At 37.9% G+C, this 23,225-nt stretch overlaps 1 protein-coding gene across 1 annotated transcript in view; it reads right to left on the bottom strand.

Moving 5' to 3' along the window:
• LOC145672809 (uncharacterized) overlaps positions 1-23,225 on the bottom strand; it is a 55,960-nt gene that overhangs the window by 18,002 nt on the left and 14,733 nt on the right. Inside the window, exon 3 of the mRNA XM_081741965.1 lies at positions 20,160-20,288. Coding sequence (XP_081598091.1) covers positions 20,160-20,288 — 129 coding nt within the window. The remainder of the gene's footprint in view (positions 1-20,159; positions 20,289-23,225) is intronic.

Here is a 23,225-nt window from a genome sequence, read left to right as displayed (position 1 = left end):
TTAATTATTTACAATATACTGTATTCTTATCTCCTTTATACCTACACCTAATGTTAATGATTAATGTTCCTTAAGTCTCCACGTTCATACTTATTTATTTATGTAAATGTTGCTGCTAATAAAGATTAAAATCACTTAGTCCATCCAACATACTTATTCCATTGTTAACTACTAATCTCGTTCCTAAAAGAGGGCGTAACCCTCTGAAAGGCAGCTAGCCCTTCAGGCTAGCCTGTATAAAAAATTTTTAAAAAAATCCCATCAGTGAAATTAAATCTTTATTCCTTTCTCATAAAAAAAATTTGTATTGTAGGTTAGTAATTGAGAAATTTGTAACTGCGCTTAAATTGAAATGAAAAATAACCTGTTCAATATGTTTATTGTTTCGGAAATAACAAAGAAACATCCATCATCGCATATACATGACAGTGAGTTTGGCTTCAACATAGCAGCTCGTATCTTCATATATCCATTACTTAGACCTAATACATATAAATAGGGCCTCCTAGCGCCTGCTAAGAAACTGGGATATTATACATCAGGGTTGTCTTGCAGTGTCTAAAAAGAATGATTAGCTTAAAGGTCATCTTACACTATAATTACTTGTTCTGATGAATATTACAAAGTTTATATCAGCCATGCCATCACACGAACATTAAATGACACATACATTATTACTACTAATAATAAACTAATTATCTTGAGTTAAGAAGGAGCAGAGCAGTGGATTTATGACATTGGCGATGCAATACACCAATATTTCCAGCTCTATTTACTTCTCCGAATAATTGAGTAGTGACGTTTCAAAACTTGCCTTATCCACTTTTTTTCATTTTTGAGTTAGAAACTGAATTCAGTATTGTTGGATATGCTCTTTCTAAATATCATGTCGTTTATTGTCAAAAGTGGCTACAAATAACAGTAATTCGCATCTGAATTCTGGTTGCCGGTGCAAAACTAGCTATATTTGAAGCAGTGCCAGTGCAAAACTTGTCTTATCCATTTCGACCAATCATGTGGCTTGTTTTTGACGAGCAGGAATTATGGGTACAGTAGCAGATGACACTCTTACTAAGTCTTACAAAGGTGTTCTGTAGTTCCTGCCTTCATCACTCATTACTGACTGTGATTTCGTGTTCCAAATAGGTGAAGTTATTTAAATTTAGTGGAATATGGAAAATAATATTCAGCCTTCAGAAGCAACCAGAGGGCGACATAAGCAAGTTGGACTGAGAAAACGTGAAAGAGAAAAGATTAGACGTCACCAAGCCCAAGGTATGCCAAGGTATCCCACTTGCGAGCACAATGGGAAGACATTTCGTTGCAGAAAACTAACAATGGGAGATGTGCGTGATTTTCATGGAAATTTTTACCAAAATGAAACTAAGGTTATGCAAGATTTGTATATTTTAAAATACATAGAAATGAGCAAGCCCAAAAGAGAGAGACCAAATCGTGAAGACAGTTCACGTAAAAGTGTTTCACTTAAATATTTTGTGAAAGTATCTGGATGCAAAACATTTCAGTTGCAGGTATGTCAGAAGACTTTTCTTGGTATACTTAGTGTTAGTAAAGACCGAGTTCAAAGAATTGCACGAAATCACCTACTCACAGGAGCATTGCCGAGAGAAAAAAGAGGTGGTGACAGACGATCGGCCGTTTATTTAGACAGAAAGCAGTCTGTTAGACATTTTTTAGAATCCCTGAAAGGTATTGAATCTCATTATTGTAGGGCAAAATCGATCAGAATTTATCTTTCAAGTGACCTTAATGTTTCCAAATTAAGAAAGATGTACAATGAAACTGTAGGTTCTGAACTTCAAGTTAAGAAAACTTTTTTCAATGATGTATTTTATAGTGAATATAATATTGGTTTTGGGTCCCCAGCAACTGATGTCTGCTCTCAATGTTGTTGTTTAAACGAAATGGCTAAAAACGAACGTGACCAGGAGAAAAAAAATGATCTGAACATGCAGCTGAAAGTACACAAGAGACGGGCTGAAGCATTTTATGTTAAATTAAACGAAGAGGATCCCTTTATGGTCACTCTGTCCTTTGATTGTCAGAAAAATTTAGTTCTTCCAAAATTGCCAGACCAAGCGACTTACTACAGTAGGCAGTTGTATTTGTACAATTTCACAGTGGTCCGTCAACATGCATGTAGTTTGAGCTCTAGTAATGTTTTTTGCTACACATGGCTCGAGAATGAATACCCGAAAGGTTCTGTGGAAATCGCATCGTGTGTCTACAACTGTTTGCAGAAAATTGACTTTGATGACAGAATAAAGATTGTACGGTTGTGTGCTGATGGATGCGGTGGTCAGAACCGAAATTCAATTATGATTAGTATGTGTATGTACTGGTTGTCTCAAGACGCTCCTGAACATGTGGTAGAAGTGCAACTTATTTTTCCAATCCCTGGACATTCATTCCTACCCTCTGACAGAGTTTTTGGAAATATAGAGAGGGAGATAAGAAGAAAATCCATTATTGTTGAACCAGAGACCTATCTGGAAACGATAGGAAAATTTGGAACGGTTGTGAAAGTTGGTAAGGACTGTAGTGTGTATGACTGGAAAAAAATAATTGGCCAAGTGGTAAAACCCCCATCCCAGTGGCATTTCAAATTCAGTGTTACCAAACGATTTCACCTATTGAAGACTACTAACAAAAATGTACATATCAGGGGGGAACAAAGCTACAATACTGATAGTGGAGTTGGAAAATCTATTCTTAAAAAAGGTAAAACCTTACGTGACTACTATAAAGTGGAAGTTGAACAAGGAGTATCCATTACAGAAGCTAAGCTTAAAGATGTTGAGAATCTTTTAGTAAAACATTATGGGGAAACTTGGGCTGCAAGTGATGTCCTGAGATTTTATAAAAGTGTATTCGAGTTGCACAGTAACATCACTGTAGAGGCGGAAGATCACACTTGTGAAAATCCCATGTGTGAACCATCAGATTGTGACCCAGATTGTGGTGAACCTGTGATCTAATATTGATTTTGCAGTTTTATAGAAATCTGTGTTACAAACTAATGGTAGCTGGTTTTCTTAAGCCTATTTATTATTTTAGTTTAGTTTACTTGAACTAAACCAAACTAATAGTAGCTGGTTCATTGTAGTCTCCTTACAGTATTTAGTTGAGTTTTACTTTGACAAAACTAATCTAATGATAGGTGTTAATCCAGCCTACCCACAGTATTCAACTTTGTACTTTTCTTAACTAGAATAGAATGGAAAGACCCATTTTTATAATGACAATGTTGGATAAAACTTCATAAATACTACATTGACCTAAACTCTTTTATTCATTTAAACCTAAATTTCCGCAACATAACTTGCCTTATCCATATTGCCGGTGCAAAACTTGCTATTATTAATTTTCAAAACATTTTTTTCGTAGTATATACGCATTAAATTTTAAAATGAAATTCTAAAGCCATTTCTAAGACTACAGAGAAGCAACAGTCAAATTTTCGCATATTAAGATTGGAAAATAAAATAATAAGATGTTTTTTGCGTTTTCTGAAAAATTTACTAAAATGGATAAGGCGAGTTTTGAAAAGTCACTACTCAATTATTACTTAGTATGAAAATTCTATAATTATTCAACAATAAAAAAATTAATGAGGAATGATATATTTACATGAAGAAAAACATATATGGATTGTGAGACATTGACTTGAACTTAAAAATGAAATCGTTCATTACTGCATTATACTAGAAGCTGATTATAGATAAATCCCAATTTCCAGCATGACACAACTAACCAGACAATATGATAATAACAATATCTTTATTTCTTAAATTGGTTCATTTCTAAATATTGCATGAATCGTCTGGTAACAAGATAGAGGTTTTCTGAGGCAGGTAACTGTGAATGATTGGTACCGTCAAAGTTCATTTCATACGTTAGCATTAATTACAAAATGTAATAATAAACTAAAGAATTTTGAATATTATGAAAATCGAGAATTTATATTTGTCACGCGATTACAGCTATAAGACATTCCCACTATGAACCTGAAGTGCATGACGCTACCGGTAATTAGTTACGAATCATCATCATCACACTGTTCAAATACACACGAAAAAAATTAAAACTTATAGAAATTTCTTTATCACTGATTAGTTTTAATTTTCACTGCCGCTAGTGCCACCACTAAGAACTAGACAAAAAAAAAAAAACTTTGTATTTAAACCTATTGCTAAATTTATCGTATTAATCAGTCATCCTGGGATTCCCACTGCAGCTATCCGAACTCCTGTGAAGTAAATAATTGATTAGGGATTACCTTTAAAACAGTTATACCATCCAGCATCGTTCGAGTCCCAAATAAACTTCCTCGTTATGCCTGCAGTATATTCCCATGACTGATAGAGATTATCTGACGGTGTCAGAACACCACATTACAGTATTACAAACGAATCATCATCTTGGTGTAAAGTCCATAGTCTACACTGAAATTCACGTACGAAGTCCTACTCAGGTTACTTCATTGCTTCTATTGTCATTATCAAAAGTTCCAATCAATAATTTTGCATAGGTAAAATGGCCCAAAATGTAATTTTATAACTTAAATCGAATAATAGCAAGACTCGTCCCGACGCATAAACCGATTGTATGGTTTTTCAAAATTATGTTCATACGTCACACCTAACAACTAATGCCGAGCTATAAACAAACTAGAATTTATCTCTGTAAGAACATTATTCCCTTGAATCATATTTAACATTCAACATTCTTGTTCTTGTTCTATAACCACACTGGTAGTTTTATAATAGGAATGCCGCAGCCATAAGCCATGTCGACTATTGCTCTATGATTGTTAAATAGTAAAAATTGGTGTAAATGAAAATTGTTATACATTTTGTCAGGATCACAATCAGAGTTGCAATAAAATGGCGCAGGCATAGAGCCCGAAGTCACCCGTGTTCAACTGTTTGTCTGATAGCTAACTTTTCATGATATTGAAAATTATTAACACTAGAAATGTCCACACTCTTTAAAATTGAAAACAAACATAAATTGAACTAAAAAGAACACTTGTAAAAATTATATAAAATTGTATCAAACTGGAGTTCAAGACAGGTCTGCTTATCACGACGCCATGTTGTCTCGAACCCCTAAATAAACTCACTATTTCTTTACTTCCTCTTTGGATTTCGCTCGTCAGTTGTTTGGTTGCTATTAATTTCAGCTGCCCGTACTTATAAATGGCAAGCACCGATTAAAAGAAGCAATTACAGCATCAACGTCCATGCACTGTTCGACATCATTTGCAATATTAATAGTTTAATATTCGTAATAATTAATTTCTTTGTGTGGAAAATAGACTAAGTTTAAAATATAAATAATTACATATAATCAGAATGCACTATACTGATAAAGAAATTTTAGCTTGCACATTTGTTACTGTAGCTAAATTTTGATTAAAAGTTTATAAATGTTGGAACTTAAAAATATATCTAAACATGTGTAGTCCTTAAGCAATATATATAATTTAAATTTACTTTTAATTTATCTTATTTATAAATCAAATTATTTAACTGAGAACTACAACCTAAGGAAATATACGAACGGGTGAGTACCTAGTACAGCTTGAGAATACGGTTGTACACTATAGAAAATTAATAAATTCATATCCAGACAAACGCAAATCTTTTTTTTTTTTTTTTTTTTTTTTTACATCGTGGAATACCAACAAAACACACGATCGATAACTGTAAGAATCAATGTCACGGATTCAGAACGATTCGTTACACCCAAATAAGATGTTTGATTCGTGACCAAAAATTTGAGAATCTCTTAACTCCTGTTGAGAAAGCAGCTTGGTGTTCATTTAAATGTTTAACAGAGAATTTTTTAGGAAACCAGAAAGCCCTAAATTACCGTGAAATTGTGAGTGATTTCCTGCAATCATTCAAAGAAATGGGTTGCAACATGTCCCTTAAAGTTCACTTTCTAGACTCCCACTTGGATTTCTTTCCTGGAAACCTTGGTGTTCTTAGTGATGAGCATGGAGAACGTTTTCATCAGAACATTTCCTCCATGGAGAAGAGATACCAGGGACAGTGGAGTTCACAAAATGCTAGCTGATTACTGTTGGACACTCAAAAGAGATGTTCCAGAAGCCAAACACAGAAGAAAGTCGACAACTAAAACATCTTAGTGTAGAGGGCCAATGCCCGTCTACATCATCTGCATATCAAAATGCAGATGAGGGGCACATTTGCATATGTATATGTAAATATGATAATTTGTTATTTAATTATTTGCTTAATATTAGCATATTCTGTGCATATTTATTGGATATTATTAATATTGATGTGTGAAACACCTAGCATAGTACGTAAATATTAATACAATATTGTAATATATTGTATTTATTTCATTGTGTGTATTCCATTTATAGACTTATATAATGTATTAATGGGTTGCAGATAATTACATCGTTGTTGCATAATGCATAACTAACAGGGGATGATGGAAGATAATGAATATAAAGCAGAGATGAAGGATTAATTAAAGAGGAAATGAGGAGAATCTATAAGTTTCATTCTTGATTTTTCTGAACGCTTGGAAAAGAGCTAGAGCTGAAAAAGTTTTTTTTTTTTCTTTCCCGACTGACTGTCACCTATACTACAGGTTGGGAGGTCTATCTCAACTCAACATGGAAAGAAACACCCAGAATAGAAACTAAATAAGTATTGTATACCCAGGAAGTAGCCTAGAGACTTCCGTTGGTGAATTTACACTGGGTTTGATACAATGTGTTGAAACACGGAGTTCTTATTGTTTAAAATGCCATAAACTTTTTCACGTCTACATGTGAAAATATTGGTTTCTATACGTGTGACTTCCACTGCATCCAGCGTCAGCGTCTCTTCCTCCCCCCCTGTTCACCAAAAACCAGTAACCTGGCTAGCGAGCCTCTTGCTAGGTTCCAGTATGCAACACCAATTTGAAAATGTATACTTTAATTTGACTCATTTTCTGTGTTTAATATTAATATTTACGTACTAAGCTATAATCGTTCTTGGAAAGACCGCATAAAATTCTGTTAATTTTTAACAACGTGTTTCCCTTATCGAGCAAGACACTTAGATCTTGTATTTGTGAAAAGTAAATAATTATCAAAGATGTTTCCTTCAATCTCTCTCCAAGAAAGCATGGCTGCATTAGTAAGCAGACGGTTTGAACGACTGCCACAGTATTTGGATGGAATGCTGCTTCTGAGGGAGATGACAGTTAATAAATTGTATATATATGTAATCTTTGTATGTTAAACTTTATTTTTATGTATTATATCATATGTTTCTGTATTTCATTCATATGTAACTAGCAAAGGAAAGCAAATGTAGGCGGAAATCATCCATAGTTTCTGCTGTGAGCATTAAGCTTCCGTGTTGTCCGCTATCAGGGAGGGGCAGCACGTATCAGCCGAGAAAGTTAAAGTTGGCTACGGATGGTAGCTGGAAGAAGGGCATTGACACGGGAGACCACCCGCAATATTCGCCGCAAGGCATGAACCCTTTGTCAAAGGGTGGTGGAAGAAGCGAGTTTCTTCGTTTCCTGTGTTTTGCCCAAAACATATACTCGTTTTCCGTGGAGAACGGGGCAGTTGAAGCTAGACTCGTGAAGTAACAAGAGGTAGTTTTGCAGTGTTAAAGGGAGTCATCCGACTTCAGTACAGAGTTCAAGACCCAGGACGCGGTGAGAACAGTTTCGGTTCCCCGGGATTTGTCCTGTGAACTACAGTATCGCGAGTGAGTTGTACAAAATTCCTCGAAGAACATGAAATAGTACAGTGACAAACAGTGTATAACTTAACCTATTTTAATTATACGTCAGTGGTGCTATTTTCTTCAGTGATAATGGAAATTTAATTTCTAAATCATTCTTAACATTCATCAATCTCTGAGTGCTTAGGACTCTCAGTGGAGATCATTTACTTTAAAATCTCTTCACAACACCAGAGTTAATAAGGGACAATTGCAGTTTCCCCAATATGGGAGAAATCTATATATCGTTACATATCTCAAATAGAGATACAACATAGAGGCCAGTAACGCCATTATACTGAGCCTGTCCTTGGACGTTTTAGCACAAGGCTTACAAGTAACCATTTGCTTGTTTAAAATTGGAGCTACTGAACATTCCTTCATAGAATGCTTAACATTCAGTGTACATTATCTTCTAGCAGAACATTTTCACGTGGTGGAATGATCATCTTGGAGGAGACTGTGTCAGTGAGTTGGAACTTCGAGTACGTCGAGTAACATGTTGGAACAGTGCGTCAGAATTTAAAATTCTCTTTATTTTTATCTTCACTCTGTGGTTTAAGTAACAAATAATAGTGAAATATGTTACTTCGACATTTTAATACATCTCTCCTCTAGAACTGTTAGAGACGAGAAACTAGATAATTATGAGGAGATAAAAATAATTGTATAAATATTTTCTATAAAAGTTTTTTTATTTTTTTAGGTCAGACAGACCTTTGTAGTTTATCAGTTTATTCTCATTCATTTTATTTTTTTTTTTGTGTGTGTGTTAAATATCAAATATATCAAATATTAAGTATCGTGTCTCAGGTGATAGTGCACTACAAAGGTGATAAGAATTAGTGTATAATGAGTGATATTATCTCATCTACTATGGTTGAAATGCCTGTTTTCGTCATGGAAAATAAATCTGTCAACTCTTACCGGAACAACTGTGTATTCAATTGCTGTAGGGTGAGTACCTGCACTAATGTCAATTTTGTTTCAGGAGTGTGATTCAAGGAGACAGTTTCCCCTTGATTGTGTATGTTGACCATCTCTCTGCATGGGGCTCAGAGAGAGAGAATACTGTCCAAAAGAACAACTAACAACCATGAAAAAGTGAGATCATTTACAGGCTGCTACCTGTAAAATTTAAATTATAGATTGTTTTTTTTTTTTTTAACATAACTTTGAAACTTATTACAGACTCACTATTTATAGCATCCTTGAGCATGGTTGTTACACAGATGACCCTGAGATCTGCTGTTCTACATAAATAATTAATATTTGCTCTACCGAATTCATAAGAGAGTGGCGGCCCTGACAGGAGGGAACCTAATCTCCAAGAGGGAATAAATAACTACGTTTATAATATTTCTGATATTTTCATTTTATGTAAATCTTCAGGTAATTAAATATTCCCAGCCACTCTCCATCAACATTTTTTTTTATTTATTGTGTTGGTGTCGTTAGGTAAATAGTAGCTTCGGCTCTGGCCACCTAGCACCTCACAATAATAAGTGGCGACCCAGCTATCGGGCTGGAACTTCACGTGCTGTGTTAGCCACATAATAAGTGGCTACCCAGCTGCAGGGCACGATTCTTCACGCTTCTGCGCCACAGAATAAGTGGCGCCTTCAGCGTTAAGGGCAAGTGAGTATAATCCTATATACTCAAATGGTCAACATACGGCTTGTGTAAATTTCGGTATATGTGTTGTTTTATCTCCCTGAAAAATTTCCAAGAACGTAGGTGTCTTGTGTTTTGGAATTTAATTGTGATGTGAATTTTGTCTTAACATTAATAGAGAATTCAGTTATTTTGAACTTTGGGGGGAAGAAATCTTGTAAGCCCGTTTGTTGTTTTTTTTAATGGTGATAACGCGAGCACAGGCTCGAAGAGTAAGAAACATGGATAACGAGTTCGTTTTTGAAGAGTTCGCTCAGAGAGCTGGGGAGCTCTCTGAAGAGAATAGTGGTATTGACGCACAGAGCACTAGCGAGCGTCCCGTCAGCGTTGTGGGAGACGCGGATGCGGTGGATACCGTTCCACCAGTTCACAGTCGGGAACCGGAAGTACCATTGCGGGAGGACAGGGAGGTAATCGCTGAAATTACAGAACAAAGTGTTAGCCCAGCCGGTAACATAAGTAGTGCTATAGAACAGAGAACCTATTTAAATTTTGAGGCCATTTTAAGCGAGATCTTACAAAGTACGAGAAGACAAGAAGAAAATGCAAAGCAGTTAGAGAGAAAGTTGGAAGCAAAATTAGAAGAAAATAGTAGAAGCCTTAGGGAAGATTTAGATGTTAGGCTTAAGGAAAATACTTCCAAATTAGAAAGTAAATTAGTAGAAAATGCACAAAGTTTAGAAAGAAAGTTGGAAAAGAAATTAGAGGAAAATTCACAGTGAGTAGAAAAGGCTATAGAGTCAGTCAATGCTCGTCTTGAGGTTCGTTTAGATTCCATGACGGCGAGACTAGAGCAAAGTGAACGGGAATTGACCGAGCGACTGGAGATCACCACTGTAGAGCTGAGGGGGGAGATTGAAGGTGCTAGGGAAGATCTAAATTCTCGTGTCACAGAAACCACTAAGAGATTAGAAGAAAATTACTCCGAGCTCGCTGACAGTGTTAGACAGGTCTCGTCTCGCGTCGAACAGACCACTCTTACCTTAAATAATCAGGTCAGGCGAGTGGAAGTGAATTTCACTTCCCAACTAGCAAGGATCCGGGGGGAACTAGAACAGGAAACGCCACTCGATGAGATCAGGTCGGAATGCAACGGCAGCATCCAACAGATGCAAGAGACCGTTCATGACGTGTGTGCACAGCTCGAGAAGAAAATGGAGGAGTGGAAGAGCTCCATCCAGAAGGAGACCAGTGAGGTGATAGAAGGGAGACTCGCTAACATCTCTGTCTCCGGCACACAGGAAAGACCAACGTCACCAAATGACATCTCGAGTCGCGATCTGCCTGGTTCTCAACCTGGGAACCTTGCTACTTCCCACGAGACAGAACCTGTCCCGTCGACGTCTCGCTCATGCCATCATGAGACGAGACAACACCTAGCAACAGCCTTTGGATTAATACACAGGGATGTTACCTTACCTGTGTATTCAGGGAACGAATCTGAGACGGAAACATACAACTTTCTCCAAGATCTCGACCGGTACTTTGAGGTCACTGGAGTACCGGACAAGATGAGGCTCAGCTTCATACCGCGAGCGATCCGTAATACTTGCTACCAATGGTTTCAAGTTAACCGGAACAAGATCCACACATATGAAGACTTTGTACACAATTTCAAACAGTGCTATCTGAGTGAAGAACGACTGGCAAATCTTAGGGCAACGATCCTCACCTCCCACTTCGACACTCGTGTACACAAATCCCCAGCAGAATATCTGCTGGATTTGTTACACAAAAACAGTATTTTAGAGCCAAGGATGTCTGACGCTACGTTATTAAAGGTACTTCCGCGTCATTTCCCTAACTGGCTGTTTAGGGCGATAGTCTCTTCTCGCCCAAAGACAATAGCCGAGCTTCTAAATCTTGTTCAGGAACTGCAGTCGTCGATGACGAATCGCGACCAGTTCTTTCAGGGTTACCAGAGGAAAGGGGTCAACATGCTCCAAGTGAGCATCGAAAACGAGGACAATAACCCCTCTGGCCACAGTGGTAAACACGCTGCTCGTAAAAAGAATAGAACGAGAGAAAACCAGCGTCCTTACCAGAGAAAGAGACAGCAAAGCACGAACCAAAACAACAACCACCAGCGATCCCCGCCTCGCCACCAGAGCAGCGGAAGTGGGTCGTCTGGCTGGTCACGTGGGGGGAACTCCCACTCCTCTCACAACAACAATGTTCGTGGAGCCCGAGGTAGGAGGGGAGGGATGCGCCAAACGGATAGACAGCAGGGAAATTCTTTCCGTCACGAGGACCAGGAAATCCAGCTGTTGGAGCACTATGACCGAGCACCTCCTCCTACCAGTCAGAATCATAACATGACCAGGAATAACCAATCCTCTTCTTCTGCTCCCAGAGAATGAGGATTGTCCGCATGTACTTTGGACAACGGTAGGATGACTATGGAGAACACGAGTACATCTGAGTTGACAAATAAAAATTCCAAGTATGTGCGTAACTTAGAAGAAAATGTAGAAAATATTCATTTATATGATAATACGTGTGAAACCGCAGTGAAAGAGATTTTTGACAATGTAGTAGAAAAAGAAGAAGAAAATTGTAATATTTGTTCAGATATAATAGCAAAGAAGCATTTTAGTGAAGGCATGTTCAAAAATAAGTTAACCTTGTTAAGTAGGACAGGAGAACACATCGATTTAGATAGGGCTGTATATGAAGAGGCCAATGGCATTTTTAAGAATTTATTCGATTCAAGTGATGAAGAACTACCCAGTAATAACGTCATCTCACTACCAGAGATTAATGTACTTTTGTTTGGAAAGGAAGTTAATTCATTATTAGATACAGGAGCTACTTGTTCTGCTATCTCTAAAGAAATTTGGGACTCCGTCTCAAATAGCCACCCCACACCCGCATTTTTGAGTGCTAAGAATATACGGGTTACGTCCGCTTTCGGAAGTAAATCAGCGACGATCATAGGCCAGACGCTGTTAGTCATTCAGATACATGGGAAGGAATTTCATACATTAGGCATCATTATATCAGGTCTGAACAGATCTTTGATTTTAGGTTCCAACTTCTTTACAGAATCTCGTGCCGTGTTAGATTATGATACTGGCCTTCTACATCTCAAACATCCTCATGATGTAGAAGTCAACTTTAGATCTGTAGATTGCGAGACTGAGGATCTAGTGGTTCGATGTTTAGAATTGAATGGTGAGTGCGAGAAACCATATAGTTTCATTGAAGAGTTAGATAATTTTGAGTGTAATTTTTCCCCGTCAGATGAAGGACGGAAGGCCATACGGGTTAGCGCACAGGATGAGCATAAGACCTGCAGAGAAAAGGCTGCTCGCGCCCCGAACTTGGATGATGGGAGATTCCCAAGTGCCCAAGAAATGGCAGTTCATGTTTTCCCACCAGAAGAGTGGCGTAAAGTGAACACACGTGCCTCCCATTCAGATATTGAAGATTTTGTAGCGAACTACACAGATCTCTCAGCCTCACAAAGAGAGAGTTTGAAAGCTGTTCTTTTAAAGCACCAGGCGCTTTTTGATATCAAGCCAGGTTGCATAACTAACTACGAGCACGAGGTTGGAGTAACGGACGAACGTCCCATAAAAACTAAATTGTATCCTTACCCAAAGAAATTCAGAAATTTAGTATCGAATGAAATTTCGCGTTGGGAGGCCTGGGGTGTGATCAAAAAGATGCCTACTGCTTTTATAAACCCTCTGGTAGTGACGCCGAAGAGTGATGGACGTATTCGTGTCTGTATAGATGGCCGAGCTCTGGCTAAAATTTCAGGGGATCTCTCTGACAGACCTATGCCACCCCTATCTGTTCTCCAAGATATTTGCGACAACTCTTGGTTCAGCTGCGTGGATGCAACTGAGATGTTTTTACAAATTAAGGTCAAGGAAAGTGACCAGAAGTATCTTGGGTTCCTACATGAAGGCATTTCATATGTTTTTCAAAAACTACCGTTTGGGACAAAACAGAGCCTTGCTTCTTGCGTAAGAGCATTAGATATGATAATTGGATCAGAAGCTAGAGAGTACTGCGGCGCTTATGTAGATGATTTAATTCTAGCCGACAGGAGCTTCGAAGATCATTTGGTACACCTCGACAGAGTGTTGGGTTTACTCACTGCGGGCGGCCTAACTCTCAGGCTGAAAAAGTGTAAGTTTGCGAGAAAATCACTTAACATACTTGGTTTCCATCTTTCGCAATCCGGTATCGGCAAAGATCCGGCGAAAGTGAAGGCGGTGTTAGATTTTAGGACACCACGGAACGTCAAGGAACTGCGTTCCTTCATTGGCTACTGCCAGTATTATCGTTGCTTTAGTAGGAAGTACTCGGAAGTTCTCCATCCGTTGTTCCAACTGCTAAAGAAGAATGTTAGATTCAAATGGGAGCCAGTACATCAGGCAGCGATGGACAGGATCAAGCAGATCTTCCAGGAGGAAGTAGTTCTGAAAACCGTCCTGCCTGACAAGCAACTGATTCTCGAATGTGATGCGTGTGATATTGCGTGTTCTTCGCTATTGTACCAGCGTGATGACAATGATGACATCCGTGTCATTGCTTTTACATCACGTGTGTTCAATGCCGCACAACGCAACTATTCTATAACGGAGAAGGAATTTTATGGACTCATAGATGGCGTTGTTAAGTTTAAGCAGTACTTAGTTGGTACTAAGTTCATAGTACGCAGTGACCACCTTGCTCTTAAATTTATTCTCTATTGTAGACTTACAAACCAGCGTATCACCCGGTGGGCGATGTTACTCTCGAATTTCAATTTTGAATTCCAGTTTGTCAAGTCCAATGAGAATCTGAGTGATTATCACTCTAGGTACCCTCCTCACACAGAAGAAGACCTCAGTGTTGCACGGAAGCCTATCCTCCAGGAGTCGCTGATGTCCATCCTGACGGAAATTCCATGTGAGTTGAGGAAGATGATAGCCATACTACCGGAGATGCAGTCTTCAGATCCTGTCTATGGCAAGATCAAGAAAGACGTCGAAGAGAAGACGGACTCACCAAAGGTGAACGGTGCTTGTCACCGTTTTGAAGTTTTGAACGGGCGCTTATGCAAGCGTGACCGGGAAGGAGTCCGAATTTGCATCCCAGAAGTGTTAGTAGTTCCACTGCTCGATTATTACCATTCAGATCGAGGGCACCTGTCGGCCAGTAAACTACTTCCGCTTCTAACAGAATTCTTTGTATGGCCAAAGATGAGAGCAAGTGTGAGGCGTTTTTGTGCTTCCTGCGAACTGTGCCAGAAAAGCAACCCCCCTCAATGTTATCGTCCGGGACCACTGAATCCCGTGGTAGTTGAGAAGCCAGGCTATTTGGTCTGTGCTGACTGGTTAGGGCCTCTAACCAAGGGAATTGGGGGAGTCCACTACGTATTAGTATTTTATGATGCTTTCTCCAAACTAATAGGATTGTATGCATGCAGAAAGGCAAACTCTACCACTGCCATAAGGAAACTCAAGGAGTATCTGAAGGTTAATCCTAGTGTGGAACTAGTCTTAACAGACAGAGGGTCACCTTTCCAGTCTAACCGCTGGAAAACAGAATTAGCAGATCTTGGTATCAGGCACATCACTTCGACGCCATATTATCCGCAAGGAGAAATGGCAGAAGTAGCTGTCAAAGCTACAGTACGTTTGCTACGTAAATTGTGCCATGATAACCAAAGATTGTGGCCCAAATACTTGGAAAAGATAGAGAAGTGCTTAAATTCCGCCAAACACCTGACCACTGGCGTGTCAGCCTTTGAGTGCCACTTTGGACAGTCTATGTCAAGAGACATAGCCAGGCTGTTTGATATCCCAGAAGTGGATAAGCGCCATGACGTGCAGTACTATGTAGAAATTGCTAGAAAGAACCATAAAAGAAATGCTGCTGCACGAAAACGCAACTTCGACAAGTCACACCGTACTGTAGAGTACAAAGTGGGTGATCTTGTTCTAACTAGAGTTTTCCCCAAGTCGGATGCTCTAGCAGGTGTGTCAAAGAAGCTCTTGCTCTTGTACTCGGGACCATGGCAGATTGTCGCCGCCACTGGTCGAAACATGTACACACTAGGGGATCCAGCGACTAAAGAAACAAAGATGACAAGGAATGCGTTTCTATTGAAACCATACATCTCTAGAGACGAGAAGGATCAAAGTGGTACTGGTACATAGAGAAGACACAGATCACACAGTAATATGCATCACGCAACCGGACGTGACAATTAGTGTATATAGTGATAGTGTTAGTGTATATTTCAGTGTATTAGTGTAAGAGTATGTATTGGGAACTTATGTCATTTATATTCATGTAATTCAGGGAACACTGAATTCTCTTATTTAGCTTTTGATTATTGTTTTGCATTTATTATGTTTATTGTGTGTTTAACAGTGTTTTATATTGTTTTTTTTTTACCTTGGATGTATTGTGAAATTCTAATATTTCAGGATCAAAAATGTGCCCTCCGTATGATCTACGTCCTGTACTAGAAAGTACAGCACATAGAATCATAGGGGGGAAATTTATGTAGAGGGCCAATGCCCGTCTACATCATCTGCATATCAAAATGCAGATGAGGGGCACATTTGCATATGTATATGTAAATATGATAATTTGTTATTTAATTATTTGCTTAATATTAGCATATTCTGTGCATATTTATTGGATATTATTAATATTGATGTGTGAAACACCTAGCATAGTACGTAAATATTAATACAATATTGTAATATATTGTATTTATTTCATTGTGTGTATTCCATTTATAGACTTATATAATGTATTAATGGGTTGCAGATAATTACATCGTTGTTGCATAATGCATAACTAACAGGGGATGATGGAAGATAATGAATATAAAGCAGAGATGAAGGATTAATTAAAGAGGAAATGAGGAGAATCTATAAGTTTCATTCTTGATTTTTCTGAACGCTTGGAAAAGAGCTAGAGCTGAAAAAGTTTTTTTTTTTCTTTCCCGACTGACTGTCACCTATACTACAGGTTGGGAGGTCTATCTCAACTCAACATGGAAAGAAACACCCAGAATAGAAACTAAATAAGTATTGTATACCCAGGAAGTAGCCTAGAGACTTCCGTTGGTGAATTTACACTGGGTTTGATACAATGTGTTGAAACACGGAGTTCTTATTGTTTAAAATGCCATAAACTTTTTCACGTCTACATGTGAAAATATTGGTTTCTATACGTGTGACTTCCACTGCATCCAGCGTCAGCGTCTCTTCCTCCCCCCCTGTTCACCAAAAACCAGTAACCTGGCTAGCGAGCCTCTTGCTAGGTTCCAGTATGCAACACCAATTTGAAAATGTATACTTTAATTTGACTCATTTTCTGTGTTTAATATTAATATTTACGTACTAAGCTATAATCGTTCTTGGAAAGACCGCATAAAATTCTGTTAATTTTTAACAACGTGTTTCCCTTATCGAGCAAGACACTTAGATCTTGTATTTGTGAAAAGTAAATAATTATCAAAGATGTTTCCTTCAATCTCTCTCCAAGAAAGCATGGCTGCATTAGTAAGCAGACGGTTTGAACGACTGCCACAGTATTTGGATGGAATGCTGCTTCTGAGGGAGATGACAGTTAATAAATTGTATATATATGTAATCTTTGTATGTTAAACTTTATTTTTATGTATTATATCATATGTTTCTGTATTTCATTCATATGTAACTAGCAAAGGAAAGCAAATGTAGGCGGAAATCATCCATAGTTTCTGCTGTGAGCATTAAGCTTCCGTGTTGTCCGCTATCAGGGAGGGGCAGCACGTATCAGCCGAGAAAGTTAAAGTTGGCTACGGATGGTAGCTGGAAGAAGGGCATTGACACGGGAGACCACCCGCAATATTCGCCGCAAGGCATGAACCCTTTGTCAAAGGGTGGTGGAAGAAGCGAGTTTCTTCGTTTCCTGTGTTTTGCCCAAAACATATACTCGTTTTCCGTGGAGAACGGGGCAGTTGAAGCTAGACTCGTGAAGTAACAAGAGGTAGTTTTGCAGTGTTAAAGGGAGTCATCCGACTTCAGTACAGAGTTCAAGACCCAGGACGCGGTGAGAACAGTTTCGGTTCCCCGGGATTTGTCCTGTGAACTACAGTATCGCGAGTGAGTTGTACAAAATTCCTCGAAGAACATGAAATAGTACAGTGACAAACAGTGTATAACTTAACCTATTTTAATTATACGTCAGTGGTGCTATTTTCTTCAGTGATAATGGAAATTTAATTTCTAAATCATTCTTAACATTCATCAATCTCTGAGTGCTTAGGACTCTCAGTGGAGATCATTTACTTTAAAATCTCTTCACAACACCAGAGTTAATAAGGGACAATTGCAGTTTCCCCAATATGGGAGAAATCTATATATCGTTACATATCTCAAATAGAGATACAACATAGAGGCCAGTAACGCCATTATACTGAGCCTGTCCTTGGACGTTTTAGCACAAGGCTTACAAGTAACCATTTGCTTGTTTAAAATTGGAGCTACTGAACATTCCTTCATAGAATGCTTAACATTCAGTGTACATTATCTTCTAGCAGAACATTTTCACGTGGTGGAATGATCATCTTGGAGGAGACTGTGTCAGTGAGTTGGAACTTCGAGTACGTCGAGTAACATGTTGGAACAGTGCGTCAGAATTTAAAATTCTCTTTATTTTTATCTTCACTCTGTGGTTTAAGTAACAAATAATAGTGAAATATGTTACTTCGACATTTTAATACATCTCTCCTCTAGAACTGTTAGAGACGAGAAACTAGATAATTATGAGGAGATAAAAATAATTGTATAAATATTTTCTATAAAAGTTTTTTTATTTTTTTAGGTCAGACAGACCTTTGTAGTTTATCAGTTTATTCTCATTCATTTTATTTTTTTTTTTGTGTGTGTTAAATATCAAATATATCAAATATTAAGTATCGTGTCTCAGGTGATAGTGCACTACAAAGGTGATAAGAATTAGTGTATAATGAGTGATATTATCTCATCTACTATGGTTGAAATGCCTGTTTTCGTCATGGAAAATAAATCTGTCAACTCTTACCGGAACAACTGTGTATTCAATTGCTGTAGGGTGAGTACCTGCACTAATGTCAATTTTGTTTCAGGAGTGTGATTCAAGGAGACAGTTTCCCCTTGATTGTGTATGTTGACCATCTCTCTGCATGGGGCTCAGAGAGAGAGAATACTGTCCAAAAGAACAACTAACAACCATGAAAAAGTGAGATCATTTACAGGCTGCTACCTGTAAAATTTAAATTATAGATTGTTTTTTTTTTTTTAACATAACTTTGAAACTTATTACAGACTCACTATTTATAGCATCCTTGAGCATGGTTGTTACACAGATGACCCTGAGATCTGCTGTTCTACATAAATAATTAATATTTGCTCTACCGAATTCATAAGAGAGTGGCGGCCCTGACAGGAGGGAACCTAATCTCCAAGAGGGAATAAATAACTACGTTTATAATATTTCTGATATTTTCATTTTATGTAAATCTTCAGGTAATTAAATATTCCCAGCCACTCTCCATCAACATTTTTTTTTATTTATTGTGTTGGTGTCGTTAGGTAAATAGTAGCTTCGGCTCTGGCCACCTAGCACCTCACATTAGTTAAGGTAAGTAAGTGTTCATTTATTAAGAACATACCACTCACTTGTTTTGTATTATTTATTAAGTAGACATACAATTATGTTTTAGTGCAGTTCCTGTTTCTGTATCACTATATACAAATAGCAAGTTAAGACAAAAAAATCTTATAAACTACTTTTTGGAGGGAATTTCCAACAAAATCCCTCTAGAAATTCCCTCATACAAAAAATGGTGACACGGTATATACATCATTGAAAATATGTTTTATTGGAAGTCCAATGAGGTATAAACCGTGCTTATATTGTAATTTTCATGGAAGTTATATGTGATTTTATCTGCACTAATGAATATGGTAAAATGAACAGTACACATAGCATATTTTTATATAAATATGTTTATTTTTGTAGAAAGAATAATGCAATTCTTATGAAACTTAGAGGGCTTACTAAGTATAAATCAAGCTAACATACAATATAATTTGTGTGTTTATATACCTACGGGTACCCGAGCTACAGTTATGAAATTGGTAAAAAAAAAAAATGGAAATATGAGGGGAAATTTCCATAAATCCCCGTGTGCCAGAGATTTTTTTTTTTTTTTTGGTCAACTAGTGTAATAGGAGTAGGCCTACTTGTGATACACAACTGCGAAACTAATTCGCCAAGTAGAAGGTTCACAGTAGACGTTCACTCAAACCCGAGGTAATCTTAAACTTTTAAATATGCACAAAAATATGTTATTTTTTTTTCAAAGCTAATTTTAAGAATTGAATCCTTTTCCTGCTTCGTACAAGCTTTACGTTCAGCCTTGTGCATGTGTGGCCTGTGTTCGGATGACGTGTTGTACTCAGGACAATTGCATTCACCCAAGGAGGAGCTAGGATCGAATAGGTTGAGAGCCACTGGTCTAGCCTATCATTCCCCTACTTGGGTCTTTGCTGCTAGGGCAAAGGAGCTTATCCTGAGTATTTTTTCTTAAATCATAGGCATTAGTTTAAATCCTGTAATATCATTTGTAAACAACAGGCTCAAAACAGGACAATTTTTCTCTTTCTGAATTTCAGTATTCATATATTGTTTATAAATTCGGCTACTTACCGTCATTCTTTGTATTTGTGGCTTCCAATTTACTTAAAATAATTGCTAATGAGTGTGCCAATTTCCTTGCTTCCATTTGTTCAACTGATGGTCTCTCCAATACTTCTGTACTTTTTCTTTTAGGCGGATCTACAATTTACGGGCAAAAAGAAAGTACGTTTAGTATTTTTTTTTTTTTTAAAAAAAAAGCTTTAATGTATATGTAATTAAATGGAATAGGCACTTTAAACTTGGAAATAGCAAACAGTACTCTTCTGAATAAGTTCTTGGCTTTGTCGTATGCAATTGTATATTGTAATATCTTACATTAAACTCATACACGTCCGTACGGTATATGCCTGAACTCACCCTATAAATCTTCGTCAAGATCAACAAAGATTTTCAATTTATCAATGTGTTAGATTTTCCAATACATGTGCTGAACTGGTTTGATTTTATTTTTCCAATATTTTATCTACAATTATTTAATTCACTGAAGTAATATTTTATTTGATTTTTAGATAATGAACCCAATAAAATGAGCATGTAAGAGTGCTATAATAACAATGAGAAGGCTAGAAGGACTTTAATTACCTTTATGCACATCCAAATGAAAAGTTCTGGTTACACATATGATTAAAATATACTTTACAGTGATGTGCAAACATTTTAGGAGTGGGTTAAAGAAAAAAAATGACGGGCCAATATAATATATATATATATACCAGGCGTATTCTAAAAGTAAGGGCCGTCGACGTATAGTGAAATGGGGGTAGACCTAGGGTTGCCAGACGTCCCGGTGTTTCGGGTCATCTCAGTTTTCAATGAAAGAATTAACTGTCCCGAAAAAGGCTTTCGGGACGCCTGTTTGTCCCGGTTTCTGTTCTTCAGATTGAAAAAAAATACAACCTGCAAGAACTAGTATGTCTCACCTAAAAGCGGAAGGTTTATATAGCCAATTAATTGAACTTAACAAACAACAAGGAGTTTGAAATCGCATGCAGTCTTTCATCCTATTGATTGTTTAGCTCCCGGAGGGAAAAAAAATATTTTAAAAATTTTCAAGAGGGGTCTGTGTTATGGCAATAATTTCTTGAATATCACTTTCAATCGAAAAGAACGTCTTTTTCATGGAGACGGGCTTTAACTACTACGGAGTATCCCAAAGGAAATGCAACCCAAACTTTGATCGAGTATATTTTTTTGAAGTAAGAATGATAGAGATATAATTTGGGAAGGTTCTAGAACACAGCCCCCCCCCATATAGCTAGTAGCTAGGTTGGTTCCTTTCTGTACTAAAGTTTAATATTTAATTCAAATAATATTGCCAACTATGTATTGCCAACTTATGACAAAAGTTGGCGTTGTCCTTGGGGATATTTTGAGAATAAAACCAATGAGACAAATCGTAACTTTGAATTTTAGTAATTGTTTAAATGGCCAGAAGTGTAATTCAAAAAAATCCTAAGGTCATATATACAAGGTCAGGGTTCCTAACAATTTGGTCAGAATCAATTAATTACCTGTCTTTTCCAGGTTACTACTAACAATTTTTCAAAATTTGCAAGAAAAAAAAAGTTTATTATTTTATTGGTAAATCACATTGTCCAACATGTGCAAGAATGAGTTACACCAGTGGTAGTATTTTTGCTGAAACATCATTGCCAGAATGCGCTTTTTTATTTTAAAAATGTGTTTTTTCTGAATATGTAAAAAATAACCTTTATAACTGTCAATGCTGCAAAACAATATGCAGTTTTTGTTCCATCCAATAAATATTGATGCGTGCTAAATATTTACATTTAGAATTGCTGGATTAATTCTTTTTTCTGTTCTTTGCAATATATATCCTGAGATTGGTGTTCCGGTTTTTCGTTTACAAAATTTGGCAACCGTAGGTAGGCCAGAACAATTCTACGCGTGGAGCGCCAACGACAGACTATTGACGAAGCCACTGCAGTGGATGTCTTGAGTCAGTAGGGTTTTGGCAGCCAGATTGCAATGGCCGCGAGAATTGTTTCTCCCTCTAGTTGTGAAGTGCGCGGTGTGATACAATTTTTGGTTGCAAAAGGAACTTCTGCTGCTGATATCCATCAAGAGTTGTACCTAGTGTATGGACCTACAGCAATGAGTGCAGAAAATGTTCGCAAATGGTGTCACGAGTTTCAAAATGGCCGCACTAACATGAAAGATGAAGACCGGAGTGGCAGTCCTATGTTCAGACCGATGGCCTCGTGGAGCAAGTAAACCAACACTGCGAAGTGATTGGCGATTGACGATCAGTGCTCTGGCTAGTGACTTTCCCCACGTTCCACGAACTACCATGTACAGGATTGTCACAGAAACGCTTGGATATCACAAATTGAGCGCAAAGCGGGTGCTGAAAATGCTAACGGACCAGCGAAAAGAGCAATGAATGTGCAGTGTCCGACAGTTTTTGGATCGCTATCGACAACAGGGAGATGATTTGTTTTCCCACATTGTGACGAGTGACGAGACGTGGATCTTGTACACCAACGCTAAATCCAAAGAACAGTCCATGCAGTGCCGCCAGTCAGGTTGTCCCAAATCAGTAAAGGTTAAGCAATCGCCGCACTCGAGTCGCAAACTAATGGCTACCGTCTTTTAGGACGACAAGACGTCCTGTTGGTTGATTTCTTGGAACGTGAGACGACAATTACAGCTGACCTATAGTGCGACACGCTCACCAAACTGCGACATGCGATTCAAAATCGACCGCGAAAAACCGGAATCATCCTTGTTCACGACAACGCGCGTCCTCATACCGCTGCCATTGTCAAGAAGAAGATTCAAGATTTTTGTTAAGACCTGTTCGACCACTCTGCATACAGTCCCGACCTTGCTCCCAGCGATTACTTCCTCTTCTTGCATTTGAAACGGTGGCTTGGTGGATAATAATTTGAAAACGACGAGAATCTCAAGACTGCCGTTGTCAACTAGTTCCAATCCCAGGCGGCAAACTTCTATTCAGAGGGTTTACAGAAGATGGTGTAGCGTTACGAAAAGTGTTTGAAACGGCGTGGTCATTATGTGGAAAAGTGAACTAGCTCTGTAGGCACCTATTTC

Source organism: Thermobia domestica, chromosome 16, assembly GCF_964235325.1.
Source record: "Thermobia domestica chromosome 16, izTheDome1.hap1.1, whole genome shotgun sequence".
NCBI lineage: Eukaryota > Metazoa > Arthropoda > Insecta > Zygentoma > Lepismatidae > Thermobia > Thermobia domestica.
The sequence above is the reverse complement of the archived record's forward strand: the minus strand, read 5'-3'. Positions and strand labels throughout refer to the sequence as shown.